Source organism: Haliotis rubra, unplaced genomic scaffold (genome assembly GCF_003918875.1).
Source record: "Haliotis rubra isolate DU_JTF1 unplaced genomic scaffold, ASM391887v1 Scf353, whole genome shotgun sequence".
NCBI lineage: Eukaryota > Metazoa > Mollusca > Gastropoda > Lepetellida > Haliotidae > Haliotis > Haliotis rubra.
Window position 1 is genome coordinate 1 of NW_025767028.1, and position 25317 is coordinate 25317.

Consider the following 25317-nt stretch of genomic DNA (forward strand, 5'->3'; position numbering starts at 1 on the left):
GGGATGGTGCATGGTTTCAGCAGGAGTGACCGTCACTACTCCTGACCCCCATTGAAGAAGAGGCGGGTGTGGCTGGGGTTTGTAAAATGGATGCTTCTGTCGCCATCATGTCGTTCAGTTTCTTCAGCTCATTACTGTCAGGAGACATTTTGTTTTTCTGTGAATAAAAATACAACTTATATCAAATTCACGTTGGCAACAAGCTAGTTGAGTGAATGAGGACATGAAACACCATGAATGAACTTTACGTATTCTATCTATAAGGAGTCGAACCTGAACTTTCTCCATGGTAGACTTTACCCACTCAGTGATTAAAGCGTTGGCTCGTCACGCCGAAGACGCGGGTTCGATTCACATGGGTTCAACGTGTGAGCCCATTTCTGGTGTCCCACTCCGTGATATTGCTGGAATATTGCTAAAAGCGGCGTAAAAGCATACTCACTCACCACCCACACAACGTACCAACTGCTCTTTATCCACATAACTGCTTAATACACAGCGAGTAAGTGTGGTTTAATTTCTCTGCAATACGAGAAACACCGTAAAAGGACATTTTGACCATATTGGGAATTGAACAAGGGTTTCAGTGTGACGGCCTTTTACCACTTGCCTATCTCAACACCCTTTCACATAACTACTACGTTTACAACCCGAGGTCAGTCACGCTCACATGGAGACATATCCGCATCAGCCCCGTGCCCGTGTGTTTGTTGTCCAGGGAGTAGATCTTCTTCTCCAGACTCAGCGTTGTCTGGTACTGCACTGCTTTGGTGAGCTCCATCACGCCGACGTCGGTAATCCGGTTTCCTGGAATAATAATGGCTATTTGTACAGGGCCCCTACACGTGCATGCTCAAAGCGCTGACGCATTATTACCCTGATTAACCCAAACAACCCAAGCGTTAAATGGTTAACAGTCATATGACTTATCCCACCGGGTACCCATTCACTGCTGGGTTGACAGAGGTAATTTTGAACAGACTCACTAGCCTAAGGTGTGGACATGTATCACGTGTTCTTCGTTGTGGGGCAAGCTTGAAGTCCTAGAAACTCTCAGGAGTCAAGCTGCCAAACACGGTAACCCATATAAGGACTCTCTGTGACCAACGTTGCTTAATTTCAATTGACTTTTGACCTGGGCTCTATGCACAAGATCACACACCACCACTAACACATAAAACATATAACAGAATCAGCATCAACTACTACCATATGTAGGTCCAGTGGATATCTGCTAACAGGTGTCCTAGTCCATTAGAGCAGCTTTTGATCAGTTTCAGTCCATAAACCACCAAAAAACATAAGAAACATTGTTACCTGTAAATCGAAGCGTGTTTTGTCGAAAATGCTTGGTGGCATGACTCTGCATAGTGCGTATGAATAATGATTTACGCCCTCCCAGACAATGATTAAAACTGCATAATTCTTGGTAAGCGATGTTGCACGGGCAACGAAACACGCCATCAGAGTTCACTGACACGCAGGCAGCCGAGTCGACGGACCGGCCCGTTGCCCAATGTCCAACTCGGGATCTGACCATTTGTCTCTAAATATTCAGGCCCATAGTTTTAATGGAATCCAGAATGGATAAAGGTACACTAAATGCCAAAAGAAACGTTACCGTCCTACCTTTATGAATTACTGAAAAACTTTCCAAGATATATTGGAAGGCATTAGTTTACAAGAAAGCTGAACAACACAGCTTTATGCAAATCACGAAAAGGAATTCTCAAATGCATTCATATTTAGGTGAAATGCATCTTTTTCAGAAGAATTAAATTGTCCAATATTCGTCCATGACGAAATAAACCAATAACAGTGATTTAAATGTCCGAAAGAAAAGTTGAAATAATATTCTGCTTTGAGACAAATATAAATAATTTAAAGTCACCATTTTTAAACTGCTAAACAAGAAATAACTGTTGTAGAGTGTGTAAAATTGTAAAATAATCATTCCTATGGATTTCAGTCTTTTAAAAACATTTTCTGCTGATTTGCATTAGTGAAAACAAGTAAAACGTGACTTTGATATTGTGAAAAGTGTTTAGGAACATCTAAGATTATCTTTGTTAACATTTTTGTTTGCAAAGTAACATTTTCCATTTTATGTTTACACAGAGTAATATCAGTCGCAAAACGTAGCAATATTCAAGACGTATTTACATCCATTTCACGTGTTGTATGATTCTATAGGGTATAAAGAGAGACTAGAATGCATGATATGATACACAAGTATGAGACATATGCCACGATTAACAGCTGAAGAGAGATGGGATCGGGATGGTGCATATGGGGTCTACATACAATGCTGTTGCCAACGACCACGGATGCCACTGTATCACGGTTATTAGACTTATTCAGGGCTACAGACAGACTGGGGGTCACCGAAGACAGACTGGGGTCACCGTAGATAGACCATGAAGTGGACGTCCACGCATCACAACGCCAGCTGAAGATAGGTAACTCCGTCATTAAGGAAGGAGGGTTACGTTTCTTTTGGCGTTTAGTGTATATAGATATTTGATATATAAACCCAGGCTTGGCATGAACAGGCCTTGGAGCCACAACAATGAAGATCTTACTGGCGAGATTGAGGTTGACAAGGATTCTGTTTCCGGCCAACAGCAAGTTCTGTAACTCTGAATATACTCCGCAGCCTCCATCAGTGGGTTGATGATCACCACGACTTCGGCAGTCTGTACAACATGGCCATAGGAAGGGCATTACTAGGGAAATTGTTAGTTCGGACAACTCGACACCGATATAAGTTGTTTTGTTTGTATGTTGTGTAACGCACGGTTATGGACCAGACAGTCCAGTGATCAACAGCATGATGGGATACGATGATACATGCCAACCAATCCATCTGCCTGACCACGTGCCTTTTACAACCAGCATGGTTTGCTGAAGACTAACTGTTACCGATGTATGCAGGTCACATTCAATTACGAAATACAGACTGACTGACTGACTGAGTTCAGTTTTACGCCGCTTTTAGCAATATTCCAGCAATATCACGGCGGGGGACACCAGAAATGGGCTTAACACATTGTACACATGTGGGGAATCGAACCCGGGTCTTCGGCGTGACGAGCCAACGCTTTAACCACTAGGCTATCCCACCGCCCCTCGAAATACAGAAACAATGCTAGGCAAAAGTGATATGATGTGATATATATGACACTGGTTCTGTTTCACCATATGGGTAAGAAATGATATTATGAAGGACATTATATAAATGGCTGGTATCTACGTAGGACACTATGAGAACCATTGTGCGATAACTGCACATCACGACCCAGAAATGGTGTGTGAGAACGTAGATGTATATAGGAACTACAAAAAACATTGTCCACAGACCGATGAAACAGACCCATGCAGATCACGACAAGGACCATTGTCGTATTCGGGCAATGGACATCTCTTTTCACAGGGCAAACAAGCTGGGGATATTGGTAGATTAAATAAGCTGATTCGCACTACCAAAGATCAGTTCGTTTCGTTTCTTTTGTACGACAGTATAGAGATCTCACCTCGTTATCTTGTGGCGTCAGCTTTCTGTTTCTGGACTTGTCACGTGACTTTCCACCCGTCTTACCATCCCCGGATCCTGGAGCTGTCAATCAACAACGTCGCCTTGACGTCAGTACCATTACAACAATGTCGCCATGACGTCAGTATCATAACAACAACGTCGTCACGATGTCGATATCATTACAACAACGTCGTCATGATGTCGGTATCGTTACAACAGCGTCGTCATGATGTCGGTATCGTTACAACAGCGTCGTCATGATGTCGGTATCGTTATAACAACGTCGTCATGATGTCGGTATCGTTAGAACAGTGTCATCATGACGCCGGTATCGTTACACCAACGTCTTCATGACACCAGTACGCAAACGTCGCCATGACGTCAGTACCATTACACCAACGTCGCCATCACGTCAGTATTATTACAACGCCATCATCACGTCAGTATTATTACAATGTCGTCATGACATCAGTATCATTACAACAACGTCGTCATGACATCAATATCATAACAACGTCGTCTTGACGTCAGTACTATTACAACAACGTCGTCATGACGTCAGTATTATTACAACGTCGTCATGACGTCAGTACCATTGTAGCAACGTCGTGATGACATCAGTATCATTACAACGTCATCATTACGTCAGTAGTATTACAACTTCGTTATGACGTCAGTATCATTACAACAACGTCGTTATGACGTCATTATCATTACTACAATGTCGTCATGACGTCCATATCATTACAACAACGTCCCTCATGAGGTCAGTATCATTACAACAACGTCGTCATGACGTCAGTACCATAACAACAGCGTCGTCATGACGTCAGTATCATTGCAACAATGTTGTCACGGGGTCAGTACCATTACAACAGCGTTACCATGACGTCAGTATCATAACAACAACGTCGTCATGATGTCAGTATCATTACAGTGTTTCCTTGGAAACCAAACACTATTGTTACCAACGAAAACATAATGTTCAGTGCGCATTTGCATTATACATATGATAATAATATATAATAATCACCTGTTGCCAGATTCTGTGACTGCAATGTGCCGTTATACACATGTAATCATGGTTCAGTTAAACACTCCACAAAAAATGTTGCATTGTTTCTGAAGCTGATATACACTATCATGATATACACATACTTCTCAGATACAGCACAATACGCAGACAGAATGTAATCTAAATGTCAAATGTTTGCTATTCAAAATCTTAAAGCTTGAACATGTGCACCCGTGCAAATAATATTAATATAAAGCGAGAAATATATAAAATAGCAATCTATTTTGACCAGCACCCTTGCTGTCCTGTTCACTTTTATCATAAGAGCTTTTGAGAGGTGGAGCTGAAACCAGTGAGTAAAGTTACCGCAGCTTTGAAGTAGCTGAAACTGCTACTGAGGGATATTCGAGGTAACAGGTGCTTGCGGACAATGTCTGTCTCGACTGTCTCTGACATAGCTAGACAGTGCTATTAACAGTCATAACCATGTCTAAGGTTAACATGACGCCATCAACATGCCTTCAATAACGAGGCCTCAGAAATGTCTAAAAAGCCGTGCAAAGTGTGTTGAAAATAAAACAAAATAACAAAAAGAATTTGATTAAAAAATCTACAACTATGAATAGAATAAGAAAAATTAAGTGTAAATACAACTGACGATGGATACTATGGAGACGCAAAGGGTGACATTTCGATTTATGATAATCATTCTGCCACTCTGGCGTGTTCTAAATATATGAAGTTTTCTGACTTTCAGCTACAGTGCAGATAAATATGATAAAGGTGACATAGCAGAAGAAGCACGTGTGTATACAACCATAAAAATGCACTACCTTAAAATCACCTACACAGTAGGTTCTGAGCTCACCTATCATCCTTCACACAATCCGCATGTCAACTGTTGGGATGGTGTAACTGTTTCAGGACTTTACGGTAACCTATTGGCATCAGCATCGACATACAGCGCCACAGTCGTGTGGCATACCAAATGTACTATTGTAAGTGTAGTAATGCCTGGACATTGCATTGCAAAAGCAAGAGTACTTCCTCAAGGTAAGCCTGATAGGGTAAGAGGGGGGTTAACAGGGGTCAACAATATTAACACGGTGTCTATAGAGGAAATTCATAACAAACTGTGGTCCCGAGAAAAGGTGTTTTCGTAATAAAATGAAAGTTCTTCTGCAAAACGTTTTGAAGGAAACCAAGTTCTATGTATAGTCAACTTTATTGCAATAAATGCGACTTGCTTGATAACGGTGATGTATATCGAAACGTCGCATTCATTGAATCTTTGAACGGCATTTAGAAGGGCTGATACACACAAAGGCATGACTTCTATGGAAGCCAGCTTCTTTATGTGTGATGGACACGGCGTTTCAGGGTATATTCTTATTCCTTGATCAGGTCGCATTCATTGCAATATAGAAGTCGACTATCCATAGGACTTGGTTTTCCTTCATGTTTACAACCTCTAAAAAGCCTCTCAGAGAAAACAGTTTCTGTAAAGTCATGAAAGAATTGCAAGGCAGACAAGGAGGGCCATCCACAAATATGACAAGCATTAGAGGGGGTCACTATTTACCATTAAGGTTACTGCATCTAACGCCTCCTTACAGTAGTATGCACATGCAGATCAGATCACTTTATTCAGATCAGATCACTTTATTCAGATCAGATCACTTTATTCAGATCAGATCAGATTACTTTATTCAGATCAGATCACTTATTCAGATCAGATCAGATTACTTTATTCAGATAAGATCACAGATCACTTTATTCAGATCAGATCAGATTACTTAATTCAGATCAGATCACTTTATTCAGATCTGATTAGATTACTTTATTCAGATCAGATCACTTTATTCAGATCAGATCACTTTATTTGAGAATATTGATATTTTGTATCTTCATAAGGGCTCGAAATCTGACAATTGAAGGTGGGCTGGAGAAATAGGCTGGAATACATGGGATCTGCATCTGTTATTAAATGGACATATGAGCAACATGTGGTATTCATCTTCAAGCAAAGTAAATTACATTTGTAACAAACTAATTCCTTATATGGAACCATTTTCTTTGAAAAACGTTGTTTTTGTATATTTCGGCTATCTGATTGACATCGAAATTTGGTTACCATTTGTATTAGATCTTTGTTTAATGCGCCACAGGAAATACACAGAAGTTCAAGAAGTGACTTAAGTGTACTGTAATTTACAAGAAATGATGAGTCACTTATTTTAATATTCCAGTGATGTATATTAATGTCTAATATGAAGTGATTTACAGCGCCACAATCTTGGGCTAACCAGACATAGGACTGACTGACTGAGTTTGGTTTTACGCCGCTTTTAGCAATATTCCAGCAATATCACGGCGGGGGACACCAGAAATGGGCTTAACACATTGTGCCCATGTGGGGAATCGAACCCGGGTCTTCGGCGTGACGAGCCAACGCTTCAACCACTAGGCTACCCCACCGCCCCTCTAGACATAGGAAAATACTGTGGTATATAAAAGCATTCGAAAATATGAAACCCAATGTGTTGCCCCGTTGTCATCATAGACTTCATATCACAGCAGGCCCATTGAAAGGGATTGATAAATGAGGACGAGGACGAGGACGAGGACGAGGACGAGGACGATGATGTCATGACGTCAGCCAGTGTCTGTGACACAGCTGATGATGTCAATCATACACGTTTAACTGTTTTACTACCAAGCCAGTGAATATAAAGAAATATATCATACAGACTTACGTTTCATCAGTCCTTTAATCAACGACTTAAACAATCCTAAATATAAACAGCATGAAGATAATTAGAAGTGGCTATCGTTAAAAGACATCCTATATCTACCGGCGCTACCAGTAAAAGTGTTCTCATTCCAGGTAATATCCCCACACAGGTGAGTATTTAAGTACAAACACAGTCATTAATATCATTCATATGGTTTAGTTACTAAGTTGGCTATTGGGGTTTTGTGCAGCATGTGTAACTCAACAAAACATATCAAACGTCACAAAACGAGTTTCTGGTAAAATCTTAATAAAGATTTACAATAGCTGACCTTGACCTATAGGCTAGTTCTGCAGAATGACCTGTCCATTGACTTTACAAAAGCTACACCACACATATGAGGAGAGAGGAGAAGTAGGTGACCAGCTGGAACACGTGTACCTTTCTTTTGTGGAGGTTCTTTCTCCTTCTCTTTCTCCTTCTCTTTCTCTTTTCCTTCCGCGAGGGGACTCTTTTCTCTTCCTCCTTGACCTTTGGTTCCTGAATACAAAATGTGTAAGCACTGTAGCTATAGCAACATGCTAATCAGGTTTGAGCTGGCTGTCACAGAACGTTACCTATGTAACAGCCTATACTGCCTCACGAAGTATCTTAATACACAGGGTCGCCTCCGTGGTGCAGTGGTTAGAGCGTCCGCCCGGAGAGCGGAAGGTCGCGGGTTCGATCCCCGACCGCGTCAAACCAAAAGACGTTAAAATATCGTACTTGTTGGTCCCAGCTTGGCGCTCGGCATTAATGGGTACAACAAGGACTGGTCGTCTCGGAGTCAGTATACTGTGTCTGAGTGGGGTATTCATGCTTCACTGCGGCATGGTATCTCAGTGGGCTAGCACTATAAAACCAGCTTCAGTCTGGGCTAGTACAAGCAGCCGCACATACACATACACACGCATGCACGTCGTAATATAAGCGAAATATTCTCCAGCACGACGTAAAACCCAATTTCACCTCACCTCCTAATACACGGGGTCGCTAATTGAATTGATTCACTGAGCTTCACAGCACCTTGGTGATATGCATCACTGGTGAGTCAGGTACAGACTCGATTATTTACAAGCCGCCATCAAACAGGTACGATGTTGGTCGGCGTTAACAATATGTACTCACACAACGTGTTTCAGTCTGTGTGTGGTAATGTTTCATTGGGCAGAAGTGTTTGGGATACACTTGGATAAGGAATATCAGGTTGATTCGAGCAAGTGGATAATCATTACCCACAACATAAAAAAATACACCACCTGTGGTTTTTAGTGCCGCAACTATAGTGAGAATATGGATGATATACTTTGATGCAACCGTAGATTTTATATGATCGAGAAACAGCAGCAGCAGACCATGGCCCAGCAGTGAGTGAGTGAGTGAGTGAGAGAATGGGTGAGTGAGTGAGTGAGTGGAAGACTGAGTGAGTGAGTGAACAACGTGTCATCTTTACACTCATCCAGTAGTTGTATGTTTAACAGATAGAAAATATGCCAAAATTGTCAACTCTTCTGATAACGTACCTTGGACTTTTTAGATGGAGTTTTATCTCGCTTGGATTTATCTTTGTCCGATTGAGAGTTATCTCGCTTGGATTTGTCCTTGTCCGACTGGGAGTTATCCCGCTTGGATTTGTCCTTCTCTGACACTGAGTTATCTCTCTTGGATTTGTCTCTTTCCGACTGGGAGTTGCTACGGGAAGTTCCGGATCTGTCGCCACGGCGACTACTGGTTGCCTAGCGACATGACAAAACAGATACAGAACACAGGTAGTGATACGACGAATAACTGCAGTACACGCAAACAAAATTCTCTAAGGCCGTGTTCTTATTTATTATTTGTATTAAAAGACAAAACTTAAAAAATCAGAAACTCACAAAACACTCTCCTATTAGAAGATATATCTTACGAAAAAGGTAAAGTTTTGTTTCGTTATTCATAGATGTTTATTGGCTAGAGGCGAACCACTTGCTTTCCCGGTGTCTCATTTTCTAAAACTATTTCTACATTTTTGGGGGTCGTAAAAAATATCAATGCTCGGCCACGTGTTTCTTTGTTTACTCCTTTATCTGATTAAAGTATATTCAGTGTTCGCTAGATTTCAGTAAACCAAACTTCAGTGTTCTCTTTCGTCAACCATTTCGTATGTGGAATTCAGGAGACAATCAAATCTGTCACGGAACAGCCCGGATATTCTTGGAATACAAATACCGTATTTCCTCTATTAAGCGTCGGGCCTCAAATAACCGCCGGGGATAAAGCAGTGCTTTAAGAAATAAGCGCCGGGCCTCTAATAAGCGCCGGGTATAGACCTTTGCATTTTTTCGCAAATGTATTCTCCCTTGGTCTAAAAATAAATATATTAAGGAATGGTCCCTTAAATCATAACAGACAGATGGACAGAATGAAGGCTTTGTACTCATCCCCGCTTTTAAAAATACAGGGTATTTTAATAAGCGCCGGGTCTCTAATAAGCGCCGGGTCTGGAGGTCCGTTGAAAAAATAAGTGCCGAGGGCGCTTATTAGAGGAAATACGGTACTAGCGACAAAACCCTTTCCTCAGTCAGGGCAGCATTTTTATTTTTTGTGTTTCCCGACCGACCCTTCTAATTTTATTGCCGACACTCCACCCACCCAAAAAAACACTTTTGTTTTTTATTCCAAACACATAGAATAATGATGCCCTCATAAAAAAATCTCTGCTTCAATTGTAGCGGCCATCATGGACATGACGTGTGGAGATACCAGGTGTGTGAGAGAAGGTGTGTACAGTGAAGGTGTGTACAGTGAAGTTTGTTTGCTAGAAGTATTGTATGTTTCTTCCTCACCGCTTTGCTCTTCTCTGCAGCCTCCTTCTCCGAGATGAGCCGGCGTCGCTCCACCAACTCCTCGTGAGTCAGGGGAAACCGCGACAACGCCTGCAACAGTCGGGGAGTCTTGTGAGTGAGTGAGTGAGTTTGATTTTACGCCGCTTTTATCAATATTCCAGCACTATTACGGCGGGGGAGACCAGAAATGGGCTTCACACATTGTACCCAAGTGGGGAATCGAACCCGGGGTCTTCAGTGTGACGAGCGGACACCTCACTGCTTTCGATATCCGCAACAGTAGTATGTACGGAGACGGGGTTAGAATTGCTACAGTGACCCATGCTTGTCAGAGGAGGCAGCTACGAGGTCGGGCTCGCTGAGGTGGTTGACGCAGGTCATCGTTTCCTAACTGCGAAGATCGATGCGCATGAAGTTGATACCGGATCGTCTGGTCCAGACTCAGTTATCTGACCCATGGAGGTGCCGGTTAGAATATTGATCTTCCGTAACCCGTGCTTGTCGTAAGAAGCGACTAACGGGATCAGGTGGTCAGGGTCGCTGGCTTGGTTGACACATGTCATCAGTTCCCAATTGCGCCAATCGATGCTCATGCTGTTGATCACTGGATTGTCTGGTCCGGACTCGATTATTTACAGACCGCCGCCATATAGCTGGAATATTGCTGAGGTGGCGTGAAAGAACAAAGCTTGTCATCTGTTTTTAAAGGACTCATTATTTTGGAATAAAAATACCAAATTAATGTCATCACCAGATGTGTCAATATCTAACCTCTGCAATCTTCTTGACGCCCATGTCCCCGATCTGGTTGTTGGCCAGGGACAGTGACATCAACCTCCTGTTCATCCTGAGGCCCTGGGAAACAGACAGATTTTTTCATACACCTCACGAAAAGATGGAGTTTAGAATCCAGCTAAACTACCTAAACGAAGTAATTTAGCCATACAGTAGTCATCAAGAACATAAGAGCTACGTCATATATTTGTGTGAAAGTACCGGGGCATTACGTCATAGAGCTATCGGAAAACATACGAATTGTCATACAACCCGAATAATTAGTATAAAACTTACGTTATGTCATCAGGGACAAAAGAATATCATCAAGAGCTCTCATGAAGAAGAAAAGAATGACACAGTCATCCTGAACACAGTAATTCTGTGGTATATATCTTGCTTATGAACAAAGGAGTTACGTCGTACAGCTTTAATTACTAATATAGTTATTATGCCATCCAGCTTTCACTACTAACATAGTTATGACATCATGCATTTTGCACCAAAACTTTAGGAGTTGCGTGAAATATTCTAATTTAGAAGACAGGATTTATGCCATACAACTACCACCGACAATATAAGTTGCGGTATGCATTTTACATCTAGGACCTACGACTGACGTCATAATCGTCTGTCGTAAAGAACAATGAGTAATACGTCATCCAGCACCTCAGAGCTTCCACAGTCAAGTTTTGTCATTTAATTTATTCATAGAGGGGCCGGCTTTCCTCAACTACGGTATATCAGTTCAAATGACGTAGTGACATCACGCTAAACGTCATAATCTTGATGATTTGAATAAGTCCAATTATGATACTGTTTTGGTTAATGGATAAATTAATTGACAAATTGTCCTGAAAAACAGCGTTACCCCAATGAAAATACATTCAAAGGGGTGAATCGGTTGCGACCGTATATGCTTATACGGTCGGAAATTTATAGCTTGACCAATCATCGTGTTATACCACAATTAGAATGAATTATTCTCGTGGGTTGGTATATACAAAACAGTACGCTGAACGGAAGTTTGGATAGGTCCATTTGCTTTGGTTAATGGTAACAAATTGAAGCTATGAAAATTATGGGGTGTTGCGCTACTTTTTACTTGTGTATACTACAATACATGTTTCTCCTGCAGTGTCTGGAATCAAGATGTCATTCAGTAATATGTCTCGTTCCAAAAAGCTCGTTGGTGCATATGCTAAGATGTATGACCAAGAATTATCAAAATTCAGATGTTTGCAGGTGACTGACGTCATTACCCGTGCTAGATGCTCTGCGCCGACATCTGTGATCCTGTTCCCGGTGAGGATGAGAGACAAGAGCTTGGTGTTGAACCTCTTGGCTGTACCCAGGGCCCTGCTGATCCCCTCCACCCCCGCGTCTGTGATGGAACAGTGCTGGAGGGACAACGTCTGGACGCTGTGGGGAGAGGACATTACCAGTCTCATCATCGTCGAGTCAGGTACGTGACATCATCAGGAACATTTTAATTATATAATTGACAATGGGTGTGTGTGTTGGTGTGTGAGGCCTCACTCATCTTGTTTACAGCTATATGGCGGCGGTCTGTAAGCACTCGACTCTGGACCAATCAATCCAGTGATCGACAGCAGCAGTATCGGTCTATGCAATTGGGACACGATGTCACATGACCAGCGGACTTGACCACTAAATCCCGTTAGTCGCCTCTTACAAGAAGCATGGGTAACATTTACGGTTGTACAAAGCGTATTGAATGAATCAAGCATTAAATATTCCATTTAGTGAAAAATTAGGTCTAATTTTAGAACTGAAGACCAATTCTAGCCCGGTTTAATTGATAACGACAATAATGATAACGACAACTACAGACACTTCTGATGATAGTCAACTTAAAAACACACATTCATCCCGAAAGTAGTTTTATCAAAATACATTAAATTCTTTGCTAACTAGTGTTAATCGGTTTGTGTTTAAAAGACAGAGATTCCATTTATCATCCAATATAATTTGTCTAACCTCTGGTAGTTTGTACAATGTAATAACCACTGTGTTCAACGTAAACAATAGCGCTAATCAGCTTCAGGGTAGATATACTTGATGTCATTTAATTGTTACTTTACAATGATTAGCATTTTCAAGTAACTTATAGTACAGTAACACCGTGTGATACAAGTAGTACCACCCACCTGATGTTGTCAAGTAACTTATAGTACAGTAACACCGTGTGATACAAGTAGTACCACCCACCTGATGTTGTCCAAATAACTTATAGTACAGTAACACCGTGTGATACAAGTAGTACCACCCACCTGATGTTGTCAAGTAACTTATAGTACAGTAACACCGTGTGATACAAGTAGTACCACCCACCTGATGTTGTCAAGTAACTTATAGTACAGTAACACCGTGTGATACAAGTAGTACCACCCACCTGATGTTGTCAAGTAACTTATAGTACAGTAACACCGTGTGATACAAGTAGTACCACCCACCTGATGTTGTCAAGTAACTTATAGTACAGTAACACCGTGTGATACAAGTAGTACCACCCACCTGATGTTGTCAAGTAACTTATAGTACAGTAACACCGTGTGATACAAGTAGTACCACCCACCTGATGTTGTCAAGTAACTTATAGTACAGTAACACCGTGTGATACCTGAAGTAGTACCACCCACCTGATGTTGTCAAGTAACTTATAGTACAGTAACACCGTGTGATACAAGTAGTACCACCCACCTGATGTTGTCAAGTAACTTATAGTACAGTAACACCGTGTGATACAAGTAGTACCACCCACCTGATGTTGTCAAGTAACTTATAGTACAGTAACACCGTGTGATACAAGTAGTACCACCCACCTGATGTTGTCAAGTAACTTATAGTACAGTAACACCGTGTGATACAAGTAGTACCACCCACCTGATGTTGTCAAGTAACTTATAGTACAGTAACACCGTGTGATACAAGTAGTACCACCCACCTGATGTTGTCAAGTAACTTATAGTACAGTAACACCGTGTGATACAAGTAGTACCACCCACCTGATGTTGTCAAGTAACTTATAGTACAGTAACACCGTGTGATACAAGTAGTACCACCCACCTGATGTTGTCAAGTAACTTATAGTACAGTAACACCGTGTGATACAAGTAGTACCACCCACCTGATGTTGTCAAGTAACTTATAGTACAGTAACACCGTGTGATACAAGTAGTACCACCCACCTGATGTTGTCAAGTAACTTATAGTACAGTAACACCGTGTGATACAAGTAGTACCACCCACCTGATGTTGTCAAGTAACTTATAGTACAGTAACACCGTGTGATACAAGTAGTACCACCCACCTGATGTTGTCAAGTAACTTATAGTACAGTAACACCGTGTGATACAAGTAGTACCACCCACCTGATGTTGTCAAGTAACTTATAGTACAGTAACACCGTGTGATACAAGTAGTACCACCCACCTGATGTTGTCAAGTAACTTATATTACAGTACAGTAACACCGTGTGATACAAGTAGTACCACCCACCTGATGTTGTCAAGTAACTTATAGTACAGTAACACCGTGTGATACAAGTAGTACCACCCACCTGATGTTGTCAAGTAACTTATAGTACAGTAACACCGTGTGATACAAGTAGTACCACCCACCTGATGTTGTCAAGTAACTTATAGTACAGTAACACCGTGTGATACAAGTAGTACCACCCACCTGATGTTGTCAAGTAACTTATAGTACAGTAACACCGTGTGATACAAGTAGTACCACCCACCTGATGTTGTCAAGTAACTTATAGTACAGTAACACCGTGTGATACAAGTAGTACCACCCACCTGATGTTGTCAAGTAACTTATAGTACAGTAACACCGTGTGATACAAGTAGTACCACCCACCTGATGTTGTCAAGTAACTTATAGTACAGTAACACCGTGTGATACAAGTAGTACCACCCACCTGATGTTGTCAAGTAACTTATAGTACAGTAACACCGTGTGATACAAGTAGTACCACCCACCTGATGTTGTCAAGTAACTTATAGTACAGTAACACCGTGTGATACAAGTAGTACCACCCACCTGATGTTGTCAAGTAACTTATAGTACAGTAACACCGTGTGATACAAGTAGTACCACCCACCTGATGTTGTCAAGTAACTTATAGTACAGTAACACCGTGTGATGATACAAGTAGTACCACCCACCTGATGTTGTCAAGTAACTTATAGTACAGTAACACCGTGTGATACAAGTAGTACCACCCACCTGATGTTGTCAAGTAACTTATAGTACAGTAACACCGTGTGATACAAGTAGTACCACCCACCTGATGTTGTCAAGTAACTTATAGTACAGTAACACCGTGTGATACAAGTAGTACCACCCACCTGATGTTGTCAAGTAACTTATAGTACAGTAACACCGTGTGATACAAGTAGTACCACCCACCTGATGTTGTCAAGTAACTTATAGTACAGTAACACCGTGTGATACAAGTAGTACCACCCACCTGATGTTGTCAAGTAACTTATAGTACAGTAACACCGTGTGATACAAGTAGTACCACCCACCTGATGTTGTCAAGTAACTTATAGTACAGTAACACCGTGTGATACAAGTAGTACCACCCACCTGATGTTGTCAAGTAACTTATAGTACAGTAACACCGTGTGATACAAGTAGTACCACCCACCTGATGTTGTCAAGTAACTTATAGTACAGTAACACCGTGTGATACAAGTAGTACCACCCACCTGATGTTGTCAAGTAACTTATAGTACAGTAACACCGTGTGATACAAGTAGTACCACCCACCTGATGTTGTCAAGTAACTTATAGTACAGTAACACCGTGTGATACAAGTAGTACCACCCACCTGATGTTGTCAAGTAAACTTATAGTACAGTAACACCGTGTGATACAAGTAGTACCACCCACCTGATGTTGTCAAGTAACTTATAGTACAGTAACACCGTGTGATACAAGTAGTACCACCCACCTGATGTTGTCAAGTAACTTATAGTACAGTAACACCGTGTGATACAAGTAGTACCACCCACCTGATGTTGTCAAGTAACTTATAGTACAGAGACACCGTGTGATACAAGTAGTACCACCCACCTGATGTTGTCAAGTAACTTATAGTACAGTAACACCGTGTGATACAAGTAGTACCACCCACCTGATGTTGTCAAGTAACTTATAGTACAGTAACACCGTGTGATACAAGTAGTACCACCCACCTGATGTTGTCAAGTAACTTATAGTACAGTAACACCGTGTGATACAAGTAGTACCACCCACCTGATGTTGTCAAGTAACTTATAGTACAGTAACACCGTGTGATACAAGTAGTACCACCCACCTGCTATCGTCCCCGATCAGCTGATACCAGTTCTCCTCCTCCACACTATTCCCGTCCAGGATCAGCTCCCTGAAACACAACGCCGTGAGTAAGTAATAGTCTGCTTATATGGCGGTCATATCCAGGCACATTGCCTGCTCACGGCGCTACGTACATTACTATCCCCGGTCATAGGACACTATCATACGTTCCGTTATTGTTTCAACTCCGTGGGGATCATACAGCCAGTGAACTAACCACTCACATTGCCAGCACATCCTCTCGGGTACCCATTTTATAGCTGGGTGTACAAGCTTCACTAGGACAGGGTCACATTGCAATATGTTAGTGGTGAAGAGAAAAAACAAAACAAACTTCAGTTTACCCCCGTCCTGTGCCGATTTCTTCTTTATTTTAAACTGGACTTCCATTTAACGTTTACGCGCTGACATCGTTTTCACAAGAGTCTAAGATTCGACCTATAAGTTGGCTGGTTGGTTGTTGGTATTTAACGCCGCGCTCAGCAATATTCCAGCTTTGTGGAGGTCTTTAATCAATCCGATTTTAAACGACGTTACAGATAGACAGATGGATGGATGGATAGAGGTTGTTGTGTTTGACTAAGAGCTTATCATTTTAGGTGCACTTCCGCAAATACCTGCAAGGATCTAACCCAATCAGTGAAACGTATGCTAACGTGACATCATGACTTACTTGAGGACTTCGCATTCCGACACTATGGACGCCAAGATGGCGACTGTCTTCCCCGTCAGTCCGACCTGCCACAGGCTGGGGAAGAAGAGTGTACAGGTGAGAAGTCGAGGAGGATAAGAGGGACAGTGACCGCACGTGTTATGGTAGTATGCTATGGTTAAGCAAGGTATGGTTAATACTGAAATATCGGGGATACACGCGTACACACGGAGGGATACACACACAATCAAGCACAGACACGCATGGGCGCAATGACATAGATTATGGATCCTCTTCTCAATAGATTCTCACTCATAAAGTGAGTGTGTAAGTGAACATCCATACATCCATACATCCATCCACCCATCCATCCATCCATCCATCCATCCATCCATCCACCCATCCATCCATCCATCCATCCATCGATCCACCCATACATCCATACATCCATACATCCATCCACCCATCCACCCATCCACCCATCCACACATCCATCCATACATCCATCCACCCATCCACACATCCATCCACCATACATCCACCCATCCATCCATCCATCCATCCACACATCCATCCATACATCCATACATCCACACATCCATCCATCCACCCATCCATCCATCCATCCATCCATCCATACATACATCCATACATACATCCATACATACATCCATACATACATTGCGCCCATGCGTGTCTGTGCTTGATTGTGTGTGTTTCCCTCCGTGTGTACGCGTGTATCCCCGATATTTTACATACATACATACATACAGCGCCGATATCATACTCATCTCAGCTGCTCAAAGGCGCTTTTGTTTTTCCCTCGTTCACTGGATGTCAACCTCAACGGCACATCGTATTGTCAATCTCAACTCCCTGGGGAGTATACAACTCTTGCAGCCACTAGGTGCACCGAGTTATTGTGACATTCCCATCCTTACGAGGTACCCATTCACAGCTGGGTGGACTGGGACACATAGTCACAGTACTTTGTCCAAGTTTACTGCACATTGCTGTACCCGCAACTGGGTGTTTGCACGTATTCATGTGGCCACCATCTGGTCATATACCAACGGATTCGTGGGTTCTTTTAAGTGCACAGGGTTGTGTACTGCACACTAGGGGTTGTGACAACACTGAAAGAGTCTGCACACAAAGTTGACTCCAAGGTTTTTACACCCGGTCACAGGTGGGTTCGATCCCGTCACCTCAAGCTCGAAGGATCACAAGCCTGGCGCTTTAGCCAGTTCGCCCCCGCTTTCGCCCACCGCGCCCCACAGGGCACCCGGTCACAGGTGGGCTCGATCCCGTCACCTCAAGCTCGCTGGATCACTAGCCTGGCGCTTTAGCCAGTTCGCCCACCGCGCCCGACAGGGCACCCGGTCACAGGTGGGCTCGATCCCGTCACCTCAAGCTCGCTGGATCACTAGCCTGGCGCTTTAGCCAGTTCGCCCACCGCGCCCGACAGGGTACCCGGTCACAGGTGGGCTCGATCCCGTCACCTCAAGCTCGCTGGATCACTAGCCTGGCGCTTTAGCCAGTTCGCCCACCGCGCCCCCATCTACGGGAATAGAGATATTTGAAGAGTGGACCTGACTCACTTGATTGTATGTAGCCTCTCCATGGCCGGCCAGCACTGTTTGAATATGTTCATCATACATTCGTCAACCTTCCAACCTGGAACCATAGAGCGCAGTCAGTTATCTCCCTTTGATTGAGGGGATAAGCATATTTACAGAATATGTAACCACACGCAATGCTTGCTTTACAAAGACTCAGCTTAACATTAATTTGCATGTCATATTTGTTTATAATGTAGTGTGTTGTACACAAATGGTTTTCAGTGACTTTGTCCGGATATGCAAACAACAGAAGTATATTTGAGGGACAGTGTTCACATATACCCACCATGGATGTATATTTCAGTGACAGTGTTCACATATACCCACCACAGATGTATATTTCAGTGACAGTGTTGACATATACCCACCACAGATGTTATTTCCACATATACCCACCATGGATGTATATTTCAGTATATTTCAGTGACAGTGTCCACATATACCCAGTGGTCCACCACAGATGTATATTTCCAGTATATATACCACTCACCACGAGATGTATATTTCAGTGACAGTGTCACTATACTCACCATATACCCACCACGGATGTATATTTCAGTGACAGTGTCCACATATACCCACCACAGATGTATATTTCAGTGACAGTGTTCACATATACCCACCACAGATGTATATTTCAGTGATAGTGTCCACATATACCCACCACGGATGTATATTTCAGTGAGTGTCCACATATACCACATGTTCATATGCCCACCACGGATGTATATTTCCAGTGACGGTGTCATCATGTACCCACCACGGATGTATATTTCAGTGACGGTGTCACATATACCCACCACCAGATGTATATTTCGGTGACCCGGTGTCCACATATACCCACCACGGATGTATTTCAGTGACAGTGTATATTTCAGTGACAGTGTTCATATACCCACCACAGATGTATATTTCAGTGATAGTGTCCACATATACCCACCACGGATGTATATTTCAGTGACATATACCCACCACGGATGTCCCACATATACCCACCACGGATGTATATTTCAGTGACAGTGTGTTCACATATACCCACCACGGATGTATATTTCAGTGACACCACATATACCCACCACCATGCATATTTCGGATGTATATTTCAGTGACAGTGTCCACATATACCCACCACAGATGTATATTTCAGTGACAGTGTCCACATATACCCACCACGAATGTATATTTCAGTGACAGTGTTCACATATACCCACCACGGATGTATATTTCAGTGACAGTGTCCACATATACCCACCACAGAATGTATATTTCAGTGACAGTGTCCACATATACCCACCACGAATGTATATTTCCATGGCAGTGTCCACATATACCCACCACGAATGTATATTTCAGTGACAGTGTCCACATATACTCACCACGAATGTATATTTCAGTGACAGTGTCCAGCTTGTCAGGGTTGTCCATCTCCACCTGTATCGATGGCTTGAAGTACTCAAACTTGTCCTTCACAGTGTACGTCTTGGGAGGAGGCTCCACTGGCTCTGGTATCAGGCAATCAGGATATATATTCAATATCTCTACATGTGTTGGTATTTGCATAATGGTCGATAACGCCATATGAACACATCTTCCCTCGATCATTCAAGAATGTTTTTTAAGCCCAGTAAGAGATTCAAGTTTGCAGGAGCCCTATTAAGATTATGTGAATTTAAACAAATTATTTTAGATTTTCAAAGACGCCATGTTTCTTATTGATTTGTTACACCATCTACAGTGTACCAACGAGGGAAGTTCTGGTGACCCGGTGAGTGAGTTGTGTTAGAAGCCAAGACTATCGGAACAATACTCTCAAACCCAGAGATAAAAATCGAACCGCATCAGGGATTCGAAACCACCACTGCTGGTTTCACGTACGGCTAGGGGAGGCAACTCTAGGTGGCGAATTGCGGCGCCTTCAGTCACTAAATCTCTACATTATCTGACACAATTCCGCTTACCGCCTTCCTCGTCTACCAGAGGCTCTGGCTGTACTTCCGGTGGTGGTTGAACTTTGTTGTTTTTCCCTCGGTCTGGTTTACCGTCGGGGTGTGGCCCGGGGACAGCGGACGCTTCGCCCGGGGGAGGATCTGGGGGACGTACACGACGTCCTCTCTCTGACACAGCTCCGCGAAGTCCGACTGGAAGAACCCGGAGCAACTGTAGGGACCTGCCAACGTGAAACATATTCTTTGCTAACATCGTTCGTAAGGGTCACCCGCTTCCTTGAAGATCTAGTCAGAATTTATCTCCAACAAGTAAAGATTCGGGTAAACAGCTAACAGAGGTAGAGCCCTCTGACTTGGTTGATACATGTCATTGAATCCAGTCCGGGTGGATCAATGCTCATGATGCCGATCACTGGATTGTCTGGTCCAGGAGCTGTTAGTTACAGACCAGCGTTATAAAGCTCGACTACAGTGTTAAACAGCAAGCAAACAAACAAACAAAACAACGAAAAACGCCTTTCATCGGCACGGGCTAGAGTAATTGACAATCCCGTTGTGTTTGATTCAAAGAATGAGTAGCCACAAGAACCAATGTTTCGCACATCGTGATTCGCACAGTATACTTATAGCAGATATGAAGACATCGGCCACACATCACCTACTGATCAGTTATACTCTACATTTAGTTGACTGCATGGTGACAAGAATCTGGAGTCGGTGCTCATGCTCATGTTTGTCGGATCCAGACTCAATCTCGATTATTTACCGACCGTCGCCATTTTGCTGGAATATTGCAGTATGTGGCGTTAACAAGCTAACAAAACAAATATACAGACTAGCGTTATACTACACACCCTCGCACATCGTACTCTCTCTCCCCTCTCTGTCCCTCTCTCTCTCTCTCTCTCTCCCCTCTCCTCTCTCTCTCTCTCTCTCTCTCTCTCTCTCTCTCTCTCTCTCTCTCTCTCTCTCTCTCTCTCTCTCTCTCTCTCTCTCTCTCTCTCTCTCCTCTCCTCTCTCTCTCTCTCTCTCTCTCTCTCTCTCTCTCTCTCTCCTCCTCTCTCTCTCTCTCTCTCTCTCTCCCTCTCTCTCTCTCTCTCTCTCTCTCTCTCTCCCTCTCCTCTCCCACTCCCACAACAATCACCTGTTTTGTCTGCATCCCCTTCCAGCGTGTCCTGTCCCGCCGAGGAGAAGCTCCTGTCCTTCTTCCTCCCCCTCATCCTGCTGGCACTTTAATACATTGTATTCTTGTTGGGAACCAAAAGTTACTGTGTTTAAAAAGCGGCGTAAAACCATATTCACTCAGTCCTAGCGTCAACTGCCGTGATGCCTCAGACCTTTGTGAAAATACCTGCTGAATTCACCATTTAGACACAAATATGTTACATTGTTGCTGGATGAAAAAGTTCATACACTACATAGAATACATCGGTACTCGTCACAGCGCAGGCTGTACGTAGTGAAACATGAAACCCTGAATGAAACATGAAACCCTGAATGGAACATGAAACCCTGAATGGAACATGAAACCCTGAATGGAACATGAAACCCTGAATGGGGCTAGGCAACAGCAGCGTTAACCCCGATACAAGAAGCGTTGCTGACGTTGCAGTAATATTCCATCAGTCCGGATCTCAGTATTGCGGAACCTCGTCTCCATGACCATAATGGTCATCGGTACAGATGCGCAGCAATATTGCGCTTCATGCATCACTCGTTCAGCGGACATCTATCAATCCGGACTATCTGTACAGTCTGGATTAACGAGAATGCTGTGAGCACGTGAATGAAATGTTTCGACGTCACTATCGGGTAACATCACCGCGAGTCGTGTAGGTGAGGAAGGAAAGTCCACCCGAGACATATATCACTGTGGCTTTGGTACACTCAAACCTAGAAAAAATAATCAGGGTAAATTAGGATTCGAAAGGGACCTGGGACCTGCACAACGAATAGCGGAACTTTCCTCTTATGTGTATATAAAAGGAATTCCACGAAACAGAATATACATCGTAGTGTTTGTAGTAAACAAAACAATGTACCTTGAGTACGGATTAACAAAATTATATCGGATAGGGACATACACCTTACTAAAATGGTCAGGTGATATAAATACAGAGCTCCACTGAGATTATATACTGAATACTTACTGTTGGATCACGTGAGATTACATACAGAATACCTACTGTAGGATCACGTGAGATTACATACAGAATACTTACAGTAGGATCACGCGAGATAACATACAGAATACCTACTGTAGGATCACGTGAGATTACATACAGAATACCTACTGTAGGATCACGCGAGATTATATACAGAACACCTACTGTAGGACCGCGTGAGATTATATACAGAACACCTACAGTAGGACCACGTGAGATTACATACAGAATACTTACAGTAGGATCACGCGAGATAACATACAGAATACCTACTGTAGGATCACGTGAGGTTGCATACAGAATACCTACTGTAGGATAACGTGAGGCTGCATACAGAATACCTACTGTAGGATCACGTGAGATTACATACAGAATACCTACTGTAGGATCACGCGAGATTACATACAGAATACCTACTGTAAGATCACGTGAGGTTGCATACAGAATACCTACTGTAGGATCACATTAGATGACACAAGGAATACCTACAGAAGGATCCACTGAGATTACATACAGAATACCTACTGTAGGATCACATGATATTACATACAGAATACCTACTGTAAGATCACATGATATTACATACAGAATACCTACTGTAAGATCACGTGAGATTGGATACAGAATCCCACTGTAGGATCACGTGAGATGACATACAGAATACCTACTGTAGGATCACGTGAGATTACATACAGAATTCCACTGTAGGATCACGTGAGATTACATACACAATACCTAATGTAGGATCACGTGAGGCTACATACAGAATACCTACAGTAGGTTCACGTGAGATTACATACAGAATACCTACTGTAGGTTCATGTGAGATTACATACAGGATACAGAATACCTCCACACATAATATCTACTGTAGAGGATTACATACAGTATACCTACACACAGAATATCTACTGTAGGGGATTACATACAGAATACCTACACACAGAATATCTACTGAAGGGGATTACAGAATACCTACTGACCAATTTAGGACGATAAGAGGATTACAGATGTATCGGTTCATTTTAAAATGCCTGTTGTTTTGGCTAGCGACATTACGGAATTATCACATTTTACAAGATCCGTTAGCTAGGTTGGACTAGCATAATGTGAGAGATATCCCTCGTTGGATGACTGAGACGACGTTAAAGGTTTACCTTGATAGCGAGCCTCTACTCCCATCTTCATCTCGGCCCCATCTCTTTCTGGTCTTTTTAGGAACCGGCGACGGACTTGACAGCCCCCCTTCCGACACGTTGTCAGGCACGTTAAGTCGTCCCTCCATGCCCACAGTGAAGCAACTACGCCGACTACCTGTTGCGTGTACCAGCAACACGGTGGTTCTAAAGAAGTATTGTTGGTGAGGGCCGACTAGTGTCTGTCGGAGGACTTAAAGGTGCACTGCCGATTCCAGCTGCATGAATATAACTGTGTGGGGTGTATAGACATGTTGGGTGCAGTTCAGGTACGAAGTGTTTTTCAGGACCTGTTGCACATCAATACCGAATAATATGTCGTTTATTACCGTATTTGTTCTACCTTCCGTGCCAGCGTGTTCTGATTTCCCTAAACGGTATGTGTCTGCCTCGCTTTGAGTGAATGAATGAGTGAGTTTAGTTTTACGCTGCACTCAGCCATTTTCCAGTTATATGGCGGCGGTCTGTAAATAATCCAGTCTGGACCAGACAATCCAGCGATCAACAGCATGAGCATCGATCTGCGCACTTGGAAAGCAATGACATGTTTCAACCAAGTCAGCGACCCTGACCACCCGATCCCGTTAGTCTCCTCTTACGACAAGCATGGGTTTCTGAAGATCAATATTCTAACTCGGACCTTCACGGGTCGCCTCGCTTTGAGCCTTCGTTGTGCACTACAGTAACATGCCGTGAAATAAATGTATTTATTACATTTTGTATTTACTCCTTTGTTATGCTGATGTACCACCGATGGTGGGTTATTTTGATTAATATACGAGTGGTGATGATGATGATGATGATGATGATGATGATGATGATGATGATGATGATGATGATGATGATGATGATGATGTTTCAGGAGGCGTTAATTCCAAATCACTCTTCTAATTATTACAATGGTCTCACACATGCCACTGTCAGTCAAAATCACAACACTTTTTAAATAATCCCAAAACACCAGGTGTGTTCCTTTGTACGTAAGTTTATATATACAAATCTATCTTCGTCGTATGTACAAACAACAGATACCGCTGATAACATCTCTATTTCAAACAACAGATACCGCTGATAACATCTCTATTACAAACAACAGATACCGCTGATAACATCTCTATTACAAACAACAGATACCGCTGATAACATCTCTATTACAAACAACAGATACCGCTGATAACATCTCTATTACAAACAACAGATACCGCTGATAACATCTCTGTTACAAAACAACAGATACCGCTGATAACATCTGTATTACAAACAACAGATACCGCTGATAACATCTCTATTACAAACAACAGATACCGCTGATAACATCTGCATTACAAACAACAGATACCGCTGATAACATCTGTATTACAAACAACAGATACCGCTGATAACATCTCTATTACAAACAACAGATACCGCTGATAACATCTCTATTTCATACAA

At 42.6% G+C, this 25317-nt stretch overlaps 1 protein-coding gene across 1 annotated transcript; it reads right to left on the reverse strand.

Moving 5' to 3' along the window:
• Positions 1 to 670: 670 nt before the first annotated feature.
• Positions 671 to 23972, reverse strand: LOC124285146 (leucine-rich repeat-containing protein 71-like). The gene is made up of 16 exons (XM_046721314.1): positions 23845 to 23972; positions 23356 to 23389; positions 21667 to 21752; positions 20535 to 20743; positions 19953 to 20078; positions 18556 to 18631; positions 16976 to 17050; positions 16283 to 16351; positions 12189 to 12348; positions 10924 to 11007; positions 10153 to 10242; positions 8848 to 9060; positions 7727 to 7825; positions 3534 to 3616; positions 2583 to 2696; positions 671 to 807 (listed from the first exon to the last, which is right to left on the reverse strand). The coding sequence occupies exons 1-14, from the start codon at positions 23970 to 23972 to the stop codon at positions 3551 to 3553; spliced, it is 1515 nt and encodes a 504-aa protein (XP_046577270.1). The 3' UTR covers positions 671 to 807; positions 2583 to 2696; positions 3534 to 3550.
• Between the last annotated feature and the right edge of the window lie 1345 nt (positions 23973 to 25317).

What these genes read in the sequence shown, in the direction of transcription:
- LOC124285146 (XM_046721314.1), bottom strand. Translation starts at nt 23,972, where the DNA reads ATGGAGGGACGACTTAACGTGCCTGACAACGTGTCGGAAGGGGGGCTG. An exon ending in TCTGGTAGACGAGGAAGGCG is followed by an intron (nt 20,079 to 20,534) that starts GTAAGCGGAATT and finishes GCCTGATACCAG; the next exon opens with AGCCAGTGGAGCCTCCTCCC. An exon ending in TCGGAATGCGAAGTCCTCAA is followed by an intron (nt 16,352 to 16,975) that starts GTAAGTCATGAT and finishes GTTGTGTTTCAG; the next exon opens with GGAGCTGATCCTGGACGGGA.